General features: G+C 43.1%; 1 protein-coding gene across 2 annotated transcripts in view; it reads right to left on the bottom strand.

Moving 5' to 3' along the window:
* FNDC1 (fibronectin type III domain containing 1) overlaps positions 1 to 17,953 on the bottom strand; it is a 126,114-nt gene that overhangs the window by 34,087 nt on the left and 74,074 nt on the right. For both annotated transcript variants that reach the window (XM_048844100.2, XM_075126841.1), the window contains exons 11-13: positions 16,108 to 16,473; positions 7,208 to 7,273; positions 4,346 to 4,507 (exon numbers count right to left, since the gene is read on the bottom strand). In XM_048844100.2, the coding sequence (XP_048700057.2) occupies positions 4,346 to 4,507; positions 7,208 to 7,273; positions 16,108 to 16,473 (594 nt within the window). The remainder of the gene's footprint in view (positions 1 to 4,345; positions 4,508 to 7,207; positions 7,274 to 16,107; positions 16,474 to 17,953) is intronic.

Genomic DNA, 17,953 nt, shown 5'->3' with positions numbered 1-17,953 from the left:
TGTGTTATAAAGGATCAGGATGGCAACTCTTGATTAACCCAATGTTGTTGCTCTAAAATTAAGACTTACCACCTGTCTTTGGGAGCCAAAGTTGTGGGTGGGGGGAGGGGTGTAGAAGGGCCCACAGTGTAGGGGCAGGGTCCTTCCCATGTCACAACCTGCCCACTTTAGATTTGGAGCTCCTCTGCCTCCTCTAGTCCCTTTCCCCCGGTAGCTGACGTAGCCTTCTGATTCAATGTGTGCACTCTTGGCAGCAAGAGAGACCCCACCAGGGGGGAAGTGGCTCAGCATCTGGACCTGGCTGCTCAGAGCAGGGAGAGGCCCACCCATGAGTCCAGCACCATGCCCCCATATCCTTGATGCCTAGAGACAGGCACACACAGGGGTATTACCCCTTCACTGCTCCCTCTGGCAGATTTTGCCTTTCGGGCTTCTGTAGCAGAGAAACTGCTGAATTTGAATTAATATGCAAACTAGATACCATTAACTTGGGTTTGAATAGAGACTGGGAGTGGCTGGGTCATTACACATATTGAATCTATTTCCCCATGTTAAGTATCCTCACACCTTCTTGTCAACTGTCTAGATGGGCCATCTTGATTATCACTACAAAAGTTTTTTTTCTCTCCTGCTGATAATAGTGCATCTTAATTAATTAGCCTCTTACTCCACCTTTTCATGTTCTCTGTATGTGTGTGTGTGTGTGTATATATATATATATATATATATATCTTCTTACTACATGTTCCATTCTGTGTATCTGATGAAGTGGGCTGTAGCCTATGAAAGTTTATGCTCAAATAAATTGGTTAGTCTCTAAGGTGCCACAAGTACTCCTGTTCTTCTTTCTGACAACATTGTGCAGTGATGCGGCTGGGAGCAGCATCGCTATGATGCCAGACCCAGGCTATGGAGCCACAGACAGTTTCTTGTGCAAAGAAGTGAATGTAGTTTCTCCCCCAACAGCGTGTCTTTGCACCCTCAATTTCATAATTTCTGTCAGTGCAACTGAACCTTTGAGTCCCTGTTAAAGCTGCCCCTACCTCCCCCTTGCATTTTGAGGGCCAGATCCTCAACTGGTATAAATCAGCATAGCCCCATTGACTTCGGTGGGACTACACCAAATTATACCAGCTGAGGAGCTGGCCCTGGAGGTGCAGCCAGCCCCATTCTAGTTGTCTCCTGCATGGATGGCCTCTCTTTATCCTCTTCCCTCTCCTACCTACCCACAACCAGGTTTTGCCTAAGGAATGCAGAAAGTAAAAGAAAGGGTCTTGTTCTTCTAGTGATAGGGTCACCATATTTCCCTAAAGCAAAAACAGGACACTGAGCAAGACCGGCCCAAGCTGCCTGGCATCACCAGGCACAACCCCCCCCGAATGTTCCTCCACACCCCACAATTTGAAAACTGTGCCTTTTGTCCCATTTGCTCTTGCCAACTGATGATCAGCTGGTAAGAGCAAATGGGACAAATGCCCACTTTTGCCAAAAAAGTTGGGCTGTCCAGGACAGGGCTTAAAAAAGGGACTGTCCTGGCCAAAATGGGACGTACCGTCACACTATCTAATGAATGTAGTTTAAGTAACAGAGTTTTAGTCCTTTTAGCTCATGGCAGACCCCTTGCTTTGGAAACTGGACACCTTAGTACTAGTGTAAGCAGTTACTTGTCTCTATGTGGTAGTGAGGTCCATTAGGGAGAGGTGCTAAAGATCATGGAAACAAATTACTGATATTTAGCAGTGAAACCAATGTAGCATGGTTCTCTCCCACTATGGTTATTTAACACTAAGAACCAGTTGCTCATATTAAAATCAACCCCTAATTCCCAAGTTTCCTGGAGTATGGAAATGTACAGGTATCAGTTTAGTAACTGGTAACTTTTACACTTATGCTTTATAGTGACAAGAACTGTACTTACTTCATGAAATGTCAAAACGGTAATTTTATTGCATTAAAGGTCCCTGTCATAGGGGCAATTGGACCGTCAAGAGGAATCAGGGCCTAGCCTGCCCATGACAGCCCTCTGAAGACCCACCTGGGACTAACCAGTTGCCCAAGGTGGCTGTTTAATGGTCAATTAGTAGCAGAGCACCTGCAACCTTACCACAGGGCTGCCTGAGTTCAAAGAACCAGGGAGAGTACTCCCAGGAGGAAGGTGCCTCCGAAGGGAGGGACAGCCTTCCCTGGGAAGGAACAATTGTAGCCTAGGAGAAGGAACTGAGAGGTCTCCAGAGAGACAGAGATAGTTCCTTGGGTGAAGGATACTAGAGTAAGCTGAGAGAAGGAACCAGAGACTGTTCTAGAGGTGAAGAGAACAGAGCTATCCTGAAAGAAGGAATCGCAGGCTGCTCTCAAAGGGAAGGGAGCAGCCGCAACTTAGAAGCCCTGGCTCCAGAGGATGGGCTTGGTCTAGAGTGTCCCGTGGCTAAAGGAGCAAGAAGTTAGTTGAACTGACCCTGAAACTGCAGCTTTCCTGGTGGGCACCTGAATGAGGTCTTGCTTATGCTTATGCTAATCTTTGTTGTTAATAAATTAAACCCTCTGAAGCGGGTGTTCTTTCATGCACAGAAGTCTGGTTTGGACTTATCTATATCCAGATCAAGGGAAACTAAAGAAGAGCTCACCTGCGGTGTCACACCTGAAGGCTATAGGGGGCATGGAACCAGAGGCACAATGTCCACAGTCATTTTAACATTTAAAGAAACAGTTTGAGTTCTAACGTTCGCCTTTGGAAATGTTTATTTAGTTACAATAATACAGTTCCCTGGGAGGATAATATTTTCCCTCCTAGTGACCTGAAGTGTTCATAAAAAAATGTTCTTAGTTTATCTTATTGGATTTCCCACCACACAGGGAGTCTGCCCAGAGCTCGTAATCAACTTCATTTTAGCCATCACAAGGTTTCTAATCTAAACAGACCGGGACGCATGATCGCTGAAAGGACAGGACCATCCTGTCAGGTTTTGACAGGAAGGAGTTGAAGACTCATTTGAAAAAGTTTTGGTTTATGTGAGAAGTATTTTACTCCCCAAACCATGGTAAACAAGAGCTCAAGCCTCAGCTGCTCCAGAGCAGAACCCCACACAGTTGGTGAGTATGTTGGGGGGATGGCATGAATCAAAGGTGGCTCTAAGCCACCTTTCCTGCTCTCCCAGTCCTGCAGCTGAACTGACCCTCAGAGCAAGTTCTGCCAGCCTTTAACAGTCCCATAGGAGCTGCCATATCAAAGGAGGATTGCTGGAATGCAGTGCTCTCTGGCCCTTGAAACACCCTGACAACGTACCCCCAAGACTTCGATGAGGTCTCAGAACAGCATCCTTAGCTGGTATAAACAACAATGGTTACAGCAAAGTCAATGAAGCTCTGCTGATTTACACCAGCTGAGGATCTGGCCTGTGCATGCAGATCCAAACCTTTTGGCGCAGCTCCATCTCCTATTGTTTCTTTCTACAATTACAAAATAAAGCAAGACGTTTATGAACATATAAAACATATTAGCACTCATAGTTAGCAAAAGGGTTCCAATTTAAGACTTTGTTCCATTTACCTATTCTCCCGTACTATACATTCCAAATGAAATATCCCGGCAGGACAAATTCTCCTCTGAGATACATCAGCGTACAATGCCACTGGTATCAATAGGGTTCCACTGGTGTAACAGAAGAGAACTGTGCCCTGGTTTCCCATCAGAGGGCTTGTCTACAAGGAGAGCTGCACAAGTTTTACTAAAGCTTTGAATTTAAACTGATTTAGCTTAAGTGGAGCAAATCCCAGAGTAGACACTCTTAGGGTATGTCTACACTTAAACCATTACAGCAGCACAGTGATGGTTCTCCCATCACTGTAGTTAATCCTCCTCCTCAAGAGGTGGTAGCTAGGTTAACAGAAGAATTCTTCCAATGACCTAGCACTGTCTATCCCAGGGCTTAGGTTAATTTAACTATGTCCCTCAGAGGTGTGGATTTTTCACACCCCTGAGTGACATAGCTGGGGTGATATTAACTTTTTAGTGTAGACCTGGCCTTATTTTGGTTAAATCAGTTGGAAACAAATTTAAGCTATATTGAAACACAGCCCTCTTAAACTGAAATAAAAAAGTGTCTACAAGGGCTTTGCTCTGGTTTAACTAAACTGGTTTAGTTTGTGTCTGAGATCAAGATACAGCTCCAAGTGCTGCTACTTGTGTTTATCTTGTGATGATCTCTCAAAGCACTGTACAGTATCAAGAAGAGTTGTGACTCATTAGCCAGATTTGTGTAGTCTTCTCACCAGAACGAATGATGCAGCTAGAACATGGACTATTTACCTTATTATTTAGCAAAAGCATAACGAGTACTGGGCTCACCGGTAAATCGTTTCTTCCCAGCTAAGTCAAATTCTGACACAGGATCGGAGCCAGCAACACTGATCTCTGGATAGTCTGTCTCAGGCACTGCTTCTGTAGTAGCAGCAGTAGTAGTGATCACGGTGGTAGTTGGAGGCAAAGTGCTCTCAAAAAACTCATAGTCTTCAGAAGACACAAAGAAGAGTTGACAACATTAGCTTGTTCCATGTTAAACTGGCTTAAACTCGACAGGGAACTCGTAGTTTCCCTCATTACAAACTATGATGAGAAAACTAAAGCAACATTCACCAGCAGACTTCACATCACGGGGTTCACACACTCCTTACTGATTTTTAAGTCAGAGGAGAGCATGCTTTGCTCTTCTTCCCAGGGCTTACAGCAAACTAAACAAAACAAAGACAGTCTTTGCACCAAAATAAGGATGAGGAAAGCCTCCATATTCTTCAGTTCACTTTACTAACTATAGAAATAATAGTGCCAGAGGGGATTTAAGTTTGATTTATAAGGAACTAAGAGGGAAGAAGCGAATCTGTTCTCTCAAGCAATTAACATGCATATTTTAAAATATATGTTTATTGGTAATACATACAAGTTGTTCACAGAACCCAATCCGCTCCCATTAAAGTTAATAGCAAAACGGCCACTGACTTTAATGGAATGCCTAATGATATTAAACAGAGTGGGACATGCAACAGGAGATACGCATACGTGTCAGATACAAAAAAACATATGCACCAGTTCATGGGGAAAATAATACTTTTGCAAAAAGAAGTGTGGGGAGACATCAGAAAATAAAAAATCAAGTAGATAGGAAAACAAATATCTTTAATTTGACTGACAGAAATTCAAAGAGAAGGCTGACTCACTGCACTTATTTGGCATCAAGAGTCTTATTCACAGAGAGCTGTGCTCGCTTTTCAGAAAGGTTTGATCTAGTCTAATCTACTCATCATGGTTCTTGTATAACCATCTTTGCCATGCTATCAGAATGCCCGCAAATTATAAATCATATACATCAATCTCTCTCTCGGTCGCCATCCCCTCCAGTGAGCTGCCATTGGAATTGGTTATTTTTGTACTTTTTTGTTGGTGTTATTGTGGGAAGTCTAGGTCAAGGAAGTAGATTTTTTTCCCTTCTGCTCTAAAAGTCATGATGTCTGTAGTCATCCTGTTGTTTTCTAGGGGTGAAGAGCAGGGAATAAGGAAACCCAGAAGATCACCAGCTGAATTCATTGCTACTTACCCCTCATGCAAACTCATCAGGTAAAATTTACCATGATAAACTAAACACATTCGTATGGCAAGATTCTGAGTTGACACTCACTCCCTGAAAACCTGAGGATAAGCCCGCTCAGAAACTGAGGCCAGATCCAGCCACCTTTGCACCATCTATTTTACACTCCTGGAACGGCTTCCCTCTGGTCTGGTAACCTGGTGAAGGTTAGAGCCACCCAAAGGCTTAGACTGACTGCCAATGGCCGCCAGGGGACACTGACAGCAAAAGAATCCTGGCCCTGTGCCATTTCCCCCTATGCCAACTGCAGGAAGGAGGTGGCATGAAATTCACTACAGGAGCTCTCCACTGCTTGAGGAGCCTCCCTACACAGGAGGGATCCCTCTGTGACTGGGATGGGAGCTTTAGTGTAGCTTGCACCACTGGAATGAAATGAAACGGCCCTAACACAGCGGAAGATTTGACCAGATGAATCTATCAGTTTTCTCACGATATAGTTTCTCTGTGCTCGGTAGGTGAAAGTCACCCCTGTGCAGAGGGCCAGAAAAAGGCCGGTTTACCCTGGAAGTCCCACTTAACCCCGAGTGAACGCAGAGCAGCTTTATTTTCTATTTTAGATTAACTCAGCAACTTTGCTGATTTTTGGTTCGGGCTGGATTCTGTAACAGGAAAGATAAGGGCAGGATTGAAGCAGTGTCCTTTAGAAGTGTCACTTTGAAAAATGTCTTTTTTGTTCACGAGTTGAGTTATAAGCAGGCAGATTCTAAAATAACAGCAATTTAAGCTCTTTCTGGGCCACTCTCTTCAGTCTGTTAAATTGACATTGTGCTGCTTACATGCAATATTATGTGGCACAAAGTCAAAGGGGAATCTCCATTGGTATGATGCTGGAGGAGGCAGCATTGGTGCCTACTAAGCCAGCTCCATCACTGGTGTAAGGGAAAGTTGGGTGGAGGGTGGGGCAGGGGCAGAGTGGCATGGAGATCCACTACTCCTGATCCCCCACTGATGTACATTAATGTAATCCATTCAAGCGCATTACTGGGGTAACAGAGAATCAGCTCTCAATTGGACCATTTGTGACACTCTACTTTGGAGACCACCTTTGTTCAAACATTCCCTATGTCTACATTGGAATCCAAGCTACAACAACAGTGAAGCCAAGGCAGCAGAGGCTACCCATGTTCCCAGGCAGGGCCCTCCAGCTTGTGCTACTAGTCATCCTGCGGCAGCTCTGCTCCTATTGTTATTTGAGCTATCTAGACAAAAGTTAGCTTGCGTATGTTTGCATGTGCTACAATCACACCTTTCACTGCAGTGCAGACACACCTATTGTCACATTTGCTGAAAATGCTTCAATGATTTGAGAATACTGGGCCCATGTTTCCTTTACACTGCTCTGGCTGTGAGTTACTTCCACTTTAAATCCCCTTCGAAGGCTCTATTTTTCACAACCACCACAGGGCTGCTTTGAAACCAAGAGGCATGGCTCCAGCTCATGATCCTGGTGATAGCCTGCCTAAGTTCCCATCCAACATGATGCAGATTTATTCTTTACAGTGCAATGTTGAAAGGGGGATGGGGAGACCACACAGCACTTGCAAAGGACTTTCCTAATGAACCAGTACCTTCGTCATAGATCACATACGCCTCTGGAGTTGCTGTCACATCCATATCCAGCCCTGAGAACGTATCTATCGAAGGAGGAAGAAAAGATAGCACAATGATTAAATGATATTTGCCTCCCTCAATTACTCTCTGAACACGTTTTAAAATAAAAGCTGAAAGCTATTTAATCCATAGAATAATGAGACAACAGCAGCAATGGTTCTAGATCACATGATAATAGGTGCACTATGAATATCTAGAGTAGATGAACGGGTGGTAGCACAAGCAAGCTAGCCAGGAGGCATGATGCTGCTTCTTGCAGAGCTGCTGTACAAAATACCCAGCATCCTCCAGGAATTCTGCCCTGGGAGACCCACAGGATTCTTGGAGCAAAGGATGCCTTGCTTAGCATCCCTGTAACAGCTTGTTGTGGTTTCATGGCAAAAAACCCATGACATTTATAAGCAAGAATGGGTGAAGCAGTGCAGATAAAATAAGAACGACAGGGAACTTCTGCTCAAAATGTTTTAGATGCAAGACAATTGGGATGTTGACCCCTGTGTATAACAGACTTCCTTCCTCCCTGAAAAGTCACTTCAGAAACTCTGCAGATTCATGGATTCTCTCCTGGATCAATTGCTGTCTTGTGAGTTTGGGGCTTTCCTTGCAGTCAGAGAAATGTACTTTGCAGTGCCTGTGGCTCAGGGAAGCCAGAGCACACAAGACCTAGACTAGCCGTCCAGAACAGTACTGAGAAAATAGGAGCATCCTGATGGATTCCATTAAAGGTAGAGCCATGTTAGAGACCATCAAAAATGAAGAACTGGGCTTTGGGAGGAAGATGTGGTTGGGATGTAGGACAGTAAATGAATAAGAGCAGGAGGAAGACCTCAGAAGGTTTAGATACGTATCTGAATTCTGGGAGGCTTGCATCAACCTTTTGAAGTCTTTTTCTCTCACTTCTACTCTATAGGTTGAGGACGCAATCCAAAACTATACGGATTCTAATAGGCAGAGCCACCAATTATAATGGCCCCAATGATTACCATAGATAGTTACTGATCTCAGCTACATTGTCCATAACATTTTAACAGCTCAGGCACAAAATCTCTTTGACCATACTTTACCATGATGCTTGGTGACAATGAAAAAAGAAAATTATTTGCCTTCCCAAAGAAACCCAAAAGACCTCATTCCAAGTAGAATTATGCAAGGCTGGTTATATATTATACACACACACACACATATATATATATACTATAGGCACCTATATTAAAGATATTGTGTATGTGTGTACACAAAAACACATGCACAAAGGTACATACATACTTGTACATACACATGAACACACTCTATCTTTCATGTAATCTAGTTGCACACACCAGTATAAATTATATTAATGTATCCAACTACTTGACACATTTCATACTTTAACATTGTTCTGTACAGGATACTTTCTAAAGACAGGTAACCTTCCCACTGTAGCTCTTAATAAGATAGAAAATGTTAGTTATATTAAAGATATTAAGATGTATGTTGAACAATTTCAATTTCCAGTATTAAATAATTAAAAATAAAATCTGAATCATATTAGCATGTCTCATTTATTTTTTATTAGAGAACAACAAACATACAAACCTTCGTTTTCTATTTCTTGCTATTACATTTCGGACAAAAAAAAAAACCCTCAAACCCTAGCTGGTATAATACAGCAGTAATTTTAGTGCCAGAAAAATTTTTGAAAATACAGGAAATTGGCTAATTCTTGTCAGACTTTAACAAAGCAAATGTCTGACATTTTCTCACGGTAAACTTGTGCAGCTGACTGACAGGCAATCATACAAAGCAGTGAATGTCTACTGCCAAGCTAGCATATGACCCAGTGCATCTTTGGACGAAGACAGAGAATCTTCCCAACATAGGCAGCTGGTATTGATCACTAGTTATACTGTAAACACTCCTTTTTGAATACTGCCAGATAAATTATTGAGTATCAGATATACACGAAGCTTTGAACGTGTTAATGTGCAGATTTCACTCCTTAATGCTTCCCAGCGTAACTACCTCTTGTCAAGACAATAGTCTGATTATACGGAGAAATTGTATTTTCTTTTGTGTTTCGTCGAGTTCTCCCGTTTACAGGGCTATATTTTCTCAGCAGAACTGTGGCACAGAAATGGCATAGTTATTGCAAAACAAACAAAATCCCCCTGCAACTTTCTGTTTTATGTGGTTTTATGTTTATGTTGATTGTAGTTCCTCAGTTAGCTCCTCCTACGCTGAGTGTAGCTCCCTCAGCTCCCCAGTAGGGTTTACTTCGACCTGCTACCAAGTGAGAACAACAAACTTCCTTGTCTTAACTAGAATTTTTCCACTTTCACCACAAGTCAGCCAACACACACAAAAAACAGCTCCCTTTTCCCTGAGTCTGGGCACATCCAGGGCTGAGTCGTCTGGGAAATGTAGGCTTGGGCTGCCAAACTCTTTTCTGCTAAATGTTGCTGAATCTAGTGAAATGTTGACAATAAATTGTGCTGGGACAAGCAAGTATTCTGCCAAATATTAACAGACTTTGCAAAATAATTAGTATAACATGTGGTGGCATTTCTGGCACTTACAGACCAAATCTGTTGGGAAGCCAAGTACTGATGGTGACAAAATATCAGGCTCTGGAAGAATGACTGTTCTACTAAAGACCCAGACAGAGGAGATAGACAGTGCAAAAACACCCTTTGGAAACATTCAGGACAGAGCAGCAGCTAAAGTTTGGGGCATGTTGGTAGTGCTATATAGGAACGGGTTATCCTCCTTCAAACGTAACGTAGCAGCTGTTAAATAGGCACCTTGGAGGAGCTTTCATCTCGATGACGTTCACCCAGACAGGGCAGGCTGTCTTATTGCATGTGTCAAACGTTGGACTAGGCAGCCAAGCTGAGGTTACAGAAACGTTATGGAGAGAGAAGCAAACATATATTCCTCATAGAAATCCTCGTAACTCTGAAGTGGGGATTAATATTTCTCAACTTATGTCATGTGTATGTTGCAGGATTCAGGAAGTGTCCTGCCCTTTCAGACTTCCAATCTGATGCATTGGCAGAGACATTCTTGACATGCTGTACTTTTAAAGAGGAACAGCTGGTTTTTCTGCAACATGCAATAAGGCTCTCTATAGATTTGGGTTGATCCATGGATGATATAATGACTCTTTTGCAAAGAACGAAATGTGGGCCAGAGCTTCTGGCAAACTGGACACTGGAAAGGAAAGAAATATTAGTATTTAAAAGGTTCTTTAAACTTCAGAGAAAAATCAGCCAATGCCTTTATTAAAAATAATACTGTGAAATATTTTTAGGGCCAGATTTTGAAAGCCTTGATGAGATTCAAGGCAGCCTTACTCCATGAACAGTCCCACTGAAGTCAATGTGTCTGCTTGTGAAATAAGATACTGCCTAATATAAAGGGAATTAGAATTTGGCCCTCAGTTATTTTCATGGAGATGATATTATGTATCTTCAAGATGCAATCAGTGATATGGTCAAAATAGACGCAAAAAAGCTGCCCTGTTGTCTTTAAAGATGTCCTTATATCGAAGAGTCATACTATAGAGGAAGAATAATCTAGTGGTTAGAGCACTAACCTAGCACTTGGAAGACCTGAGTCCTTACTGTGACATAGACCTCTTGTATGACTTTGGGCAAGTTCCTTAGCCTCCCTGTGCCTCAGTTCCTCATCTGTAAAACAGGGCTAATTCCTACCTCACATAGTTGATATGAGGATAAGCATATTAAAAGATTGTAAGATGCTCAGTTGCTCTGGTACTGGGGACTGTATAAACATGGATAGACACTATAAAACACCCAGGCTGCCTAAGAAATTAGACTCGAATTGCCAGAGGTGGAGAATAAGGAAAAGAGACAAAGGTAACAGGGAAGATATAAAGGATTTCCATATTAAACTCAGAACTGTAGGGGGGGAAGCACACCAAGAAGAGTGTCAGTGGATCTCACGTGATTTTTCTTAAAGTGGGTCTCTACCAAAACCACCTGCTGCCATAATGAAAGTAAGATAAGCCCAGGAAAAATCTTAACGAAAGTAAACTGAATCACAAAAAGGAAACGAAAAGATAATGAAAAAAGTGCCTAAAAGGGAGTTGGCCCGAGTTAGCAGTAATAATACTAAAAACAACAGAGATAAGATCTGTCTCCACCTCAGTCCCTGTAAAGAACAGCTGTAAAAAAATAATGACAGTCAAAAATAGTTACCAATACTGGAAGACAAAGCAGTTCGATGACAGCATGAAGCAGGCATGGGCAAACTACGCCCAGCGGGCCACATCCAGCCCACCAGCTGTTTTAATCCAGCCCTCAAGCTCCCACTGGGGAGCGGGATCTGGGGCTTGCCCCGCTCCGGCACCCCAGCTGGGGAGCAGGGTTGGGGGCTGCTCTGCGTGGCTCGAGGAAGCAGGGACACGTTTCCCCTTCAGCTCCTACGCACCCCACTGCACTCTAACCCTCTGCCCCAGCCCGGAGCCCCCTCCTGGACCCTGAACTCCTCATTTCTGGCCCCACCCCGGAGCCTGCATCCCCAGCCAGAGTCCTCATCCCCTCCCACAACCCAGCCCCAATTTTGTGAGCATTCATGGCCCGCTACACAATTTCTATACCCAGATGTGGCCCTCGGGCCAAAAGGTTTGCCCACCCCTGGCATGAAGACACACTATGAACAATGGAAAAGGAACAAATGGCCAAGCAAAAATTCTTTTGTAAAAATAGCTAACAGAAAAGAAAGATAGGGAGGGAATTCTTGATGTTACGGGTGAAGCATAGTGGTTTTCTCAGCATGAATTTGGTCTGGCTGCACTTCTCACCAGTGAAAAAGCCACAAAATGGTTATGCTGGTCATCCTACATGAGTGCCAATAACAAATACTAAGAACATGACCATCAGGTGGTATATCACACATATGTTTTAGGCCCCATCAGTAGGATTCCTTACAGGCACAGAGGCCTGCACTAATGCATCTGTTTGCAGGGTTGGGGCCTGAGAGAGTTTCTGAACATTTTACAGGTATGGTACACTATATTGTAAACTTCCACCACATAGTCAAAAACAGTTACACAAGATTACCTGCTAAATAATGAATACTAAGAATATAAATAATAACAGTTCTGTCTATACAAGGTAATAAAATCTCTCAGACAGATTACTCACCTAGTACAGCTGATAGAGGAATCGCCGATCTTCTGCCCATGGCAGTTTTTGTAGAAGACGTTTGTGTCCATCTCTCAACTCATCGTCAGCTGCCCATGTCTCTTCTTTCCATCTCTTCTGTGCTTTCTAAACTGATAGTGCGGCTCCCCAGATACCATTTACATTGTCTGTTTCTAAATCCAGTTACAGACTTCTGTAAATGGGGGGCTTAGGACAATCCGGTAGGCGCATCCAGGCCCCATTTTTGAATATAAAGAGCTGTTTTCTGATGCTGCTTTCAAATGATGAGTGGGTTGAATTTACACCCGGTGTATACAAGCTCAATAAAACTGACTTCGGTGAATTTGTTCTTGCTTACTTCAGATCTAAATTTGGCAGTGTCATTAGCTTCTATTGCTGCAACAGAGATACAATGACAAGCAAGGTCTTTGCTTTATATTTAATGTGGGGAAAGGAATTTCTGTATGGCCCTCTACTTTACTCACTTAGAGCCAAGCCAATCTTTCCCCAGCTCCTAGGAGTGACATGCTGTTTTTCTTGCTTGCCAATCTATATCTGCTCCTTGTGTGTCTTCCAGTTATATCTTCCTACTTTACCAACAAAAACAAATTTTTCCTATGGTTAGAACACTGCGGAGGCAACAGCTATAATGACTGAGATGGCTTCGGTCTCTGTTTATAATCCATTCATATTCAAAAAATGACAAAAGAGAGTGAGCGAGAACTAACAGCTATGAGAGGCAGTGTTGACTAGTGGACAGCGCTCTAGACTGGGACCCAGAAGATCCGGGTTCTGGTTCTGCCACTCACCTGCTGGGTGACCTTGAGGAAATCATGTCAGCTCTCTGTGCCTTGGTTTCCCCATTTGTAAAATGGTGATATTTATACTGACCTAATTTGTGAAGTATTTTGAAATCTATGGCTGTAAAGCACTATATAAGAGCTAGACATAGTTATCAGAGATGGGCCAAGCTCCCATACTCTGCTCAGAGCTAGAAAAAGTTTGGGTCCAGATTTGCATTTTGCAGCTAAGATCCAGCTCTGTTATTCATGGATGGATCCGGCAGCCAGCAGTCATTAAAGCAATGTGACACAGTGACAAAAGTCAATGGAATTACACTGATTTGCACCAGCTGGGAATCTGGCCTGCAGATTTTATAGTCTAGACGCCATAAAGCACTTGCTTCTCATGGACAGATGATGGTAACTGATAGATATACAAAATTAATGTGAAGTGTGGAAACGGTAAGCAACCCCTATATCTGTTGGTATAGTGCAGCTGTTCATCACGAATATCTCCATCCTTCTACCATAGCACTGAGAGATGTGATTGAAGAGTTAGACTAGCTAATCATGTTAAAGAGGGAATTTATGCAAATTATTTATAATCAACTGAAAAGGGGTCATCTACAGAACAGTTGCAACTCAAGTGATAGTGCATGTCATCGGACAAATAGTCCAGGGAAACCTGGATAACAGGTTCCTCTGGATTAAAGTGTTAAAGATTATAGTAGGAAAAAAGTGACTATATAAAAAGGCCACCTATTTGCTCAATAGTTCTGCACCCATTACGGCTTTCAAGCTCATCTTCTCACTTTAGTGAGAAAAACAAGTTTTTATTCCTACTGGCAGACAATGAACAGGCAATACAGCTATGGAAAAGCAAGATAGTGTATGAAGCAGAATATAAACTATCAACAAAATTGTCAGCTAAATTCTAAGGACTCTGTGCTACTTCTACTGAGGTCAATGGCATTTTTGTCATTTACTTGAGTGGATGATGAAGCAGGCCATAAACACAGAATATGAGTTAATAGCTGCTTATGATGAGGCTAGAAGCAGAAAGAACCCAGACTGACTTTCGTATCCCAAATTGAGGCCCCAACCAATTCAGCAGAGAAATTTCACGTGCCTAACTTTCAGCACATAAGGAGTTCTATTGAAAATCAAAGTTCTCACATGCTTAAGGTAAGTCATGAGCTTAGGTACTTTGCTGAATTGTGGCCTGAGCTTGCAGGGTTGGCCATTAGCTTGTAAACTGAGCACATGTGATATGCAAATGATTGAGAGAGAATAAAACTACAGCCCTGCCGTCCCTTTTCTGGTGAGGACAGTACTTTAAACCTCATAGCACTACTCTTTCAGCCTTTAAAGATGCAGCTGTTTGTTCAGAAGCCAAAGACCTAGGATGTTGGCCAGAAGAGTGACCATTTAGTTACTTTTAACTTATACAGTGCCGCATAGCCATCTGGAAAGGGGGCAGCTACGTCAAACTAAATCAAGACTGTGATTCAAAGCCCAAGGAAGTCAGGATCAGGCCCCAGTAGCTAGCTGATAACAAGTATTCATTTTTATGAGAGTCTCAATAATGATTTGTGATCTGACAAGCCTTGGAGATTCTTTGCAAGTATGTGTTGTTTCAGATTGCAGCGAAATACTGAAACATTCCTCTTTGTCAGATGGCAAACACTTCGAGTTTTCTTTTCCACAATCAACTGTCATTGGCAAGTTCGGAAGATCGCTTTTCAAAACAAAGTTTTCATTTTATATTTTTGTAACTGTGCAGTACAGCCACACATATTGTGACTCAGGGACTGGGGGTAACAGGATGTCAACTGTTAGAGGGCACAAGGGTTACATCGGGTTTTACAGGGATCCCCTGGGTCAGATTTATCCAAAACATTTCACTGAAGGAGGGCATGTGATGTCTCTACCAAGAGCCAGTGGCCCACTGGTCATCACAGTCATTTGAAAATGTATGTATGGACAATATTTAAGAAGTTATGTGTCTATCCCAAAAATTATGTTCTTAAGGTCCTGCCTGGTTAAGGCAGGTCACCAGGAGGTGACATATCTCAGAAATTTCCTTTCAGGCAAGAGATAGCAGATACCTATTTCCCTGTCTGGTCATATACATTCTGTGTATTGTATGCTTCACAATGTAGGCCTATTTGCATATTTAGCCAGGGGCTAAATAAGAGATGACAAAATCTACAAGAGAGGATATTTCCAAGATGAAACAAACAGCGGGGGCAGGAGGCCTATCTTGGGGTGCAAGGAAATACAGAATCCATTGCACAGGAGGCAATCTAACAGCATGTGTCTCTCATGAAGGATGGTCAAAGCTAAGCCTGGCTATAAAACACTGCAAGGATTTTGGATGAGCAATACTCTACAAGGCAGGAGAGTATCTTGTTAATTACGGGTAGGCTGTAAAATACATATAAAGTAAAATCATAACACGCAAACATTTGTTTCCAGTAATTCTACTTGTTACAACTTAAATCTCTGTGCTATGTCAAATAAATGTATATGTGATTTCACTATAAACATATCTCAGTGCTGTGTGTTAAGCGGACTGATGATCTGGGGTGGAACTGGTAAGATGCACTCTACTGGTAAGCTCTGGAAGCAGCAAATCTGTGAACATGATGATTGTCCAGCAGACCAGGGGCTGGACACTCCAGGGAGATGCTTGGAGGGCTCAAGAGTTGGAGTGTGCTTGTTGCTAAGCTGTGGAGAGAGTGCGGGGTCTGTGACGCCTAGAGGGAAGTGCTTGTGTTGCCGATGGCTGGAGGAGTTGGGGAGCTGACCAATGGCAGGCACACACAAGACTTTGTCACACTATGGACTGGTGGTAGCAAGGTGTCTCACAACCTTGGCTACCCCAGGAAACATCACACCTCCTATTTGTGTTTATATTATTGTTACCTTCTGCATTGCATTCAGGCAGGCCATCAAGCCCTTTTACCAACTTGCCATCCTCATCATACTGAGCATCAGTGCCTGGGGGACATGTAGGTAGTGGTTTCTCTGTCGGGAGCTCAGTAGTCGTTGGTTCAGCAGTGGTGGTGATGATGGTAGTTGTGGTTGTAGGTGCAGTTGTGGTTGTTGTGGGAATTGCGGTCGTAGTTGTTGAAGAAGTTGTTGTCTTTTTAATCATTTCAAGACCAATCAACGGTTTCCCTCCAAGGCTTACTACTGGTTTATCTTGTGCACTTGCTAGAGGTTTACCAAACCGCCCATGTCCAAACAAGGGTAATCCATCAGGACTCACTACTGGAGCACCACCAGCATCTGCAAGAGAAGAACAAAAGAAAAATATCTAATTGCAGATTCTCTATGTTTTTAAATCATGGTATTTAGCATCAGCAGATTTCCATTTAGGATCCCAGAAGTGCCATACCTAGGGGAATGGAGAAATGATTCAGGAGGACCTCATACAAACCACAGTGTCATCCACTTTTATTAGCGGTTCTCTGAAGAGCTGGATTCCCAAGAGTGTATCAGAACTAGTGAAGAGAGGTATAGTAAATCCTGACTTAAAATAGGTAAACCCTGCTGGCTGGGATGCTGAGGACACAGCCCTTTCCTTGACTGTGATTCAGCAGCATGTAATAGCACCCAGAAGGGGTTTCATATATCCATTTCACTCACGTGCAAAGATTACACCTACTTTCATCTCACATAGGTAAGTGAAAACATACATGGACAACTGTAAAAGGATTTATACCCTGACCCCTAATGTTATACACCAGAAGCAAGGTTAAAAAAAAAGGATACTCTGTTAGGATGCTGCAATGAGAGAGAAAAGGCCTATCTTAAGTTATGGATATAGCAGATGTTCTCTGTAACTGTGTTTCATCTGTGTGTACTACGCGAGTTCATGAGACTTATTTAGATGGATTCATACGTAACCACCAGTGATTTCACGCATATCCCACAGCTATTTTTTATTATTTCCTATGAGTCTTAAAGAAAAAGCCACAAACTATGCTGTGGATAAATTAAGGGAAAATAGTTATTTATATCTATATACTGGGACAAAGTTCCTGCTCTACCTTGGTGGGTCTTGCGCTTATTGGCGGATTTGCTCGCCTTGGAGCTTCACGGCAGGCCTCTGTTTTTCTGAATTCACAGTCCAGGTCGACTCCTCCTGTGTCTGACCAGGAGTTGGGAGGATTTGGGGGGGGGGGGGGGACCCAGGACTGCCCTCTACTCCGGGTTCCAGCCCAGGGCCCTGTGGAATGCAGCTGTCTAGAGTGCCTCCTGGAACAGCTGTGCAACGGCTACAACTCCCTGGGCTACTTCCCCATGGCCTCCTCCCAACACCTTCTTTATCCTCTCCATAGGACCTTCCTCCTGTGTCCGCTAATGCTTGTACACCTCAGTCCTCCAACAGTCCACGTTCTCACTCTCAGCTCCTAGTGCCTCTTGCTCCCAGCTCCTCACACGCACACCACAAACTGAAGTGAGCTCCTTTTTAAAACCCAGGTGCCCCGATTAGCCTGCCTTAATTGATTCTAGCAGCTTCTTGATCAGCTGCAGGTGTTCTAATCAGCCTATCTTAATTGTCTCCAGAAGGTTCCTGATTCTTCTGGAACCTTCCCTGTTACCTCACCCAGGGAAAAGGGACCTACTTAGCCTGGGGCTAATATATCTACCTTCTATTACTCTCCTATAGCCATCTGGCCCGACCCTGTCACAATACATAAACAGCAAGATATCCACATATACGATATCCACATATACCATACCTTCTACTGGCTCATTCACA

The sequence above is a fragment of the Caretta caretta genome, chromosome 3, assembly GCF_965140235.1.
Source record: "Caretta caretta isolate rCarCar2 chromosome 3, rCarCar1.hap1, whole genome shotgun sequence".
NCBI lineage: Eukaryota > Metazoa > Chordata > Testudines > Cheloniidae > Caretta > Caretta caretta.
The sequence above is the reverse complement of the archived record's forward strand: the minus strand, read 5'-3'. Positions and strand labels throughout refer to the sequence as shown.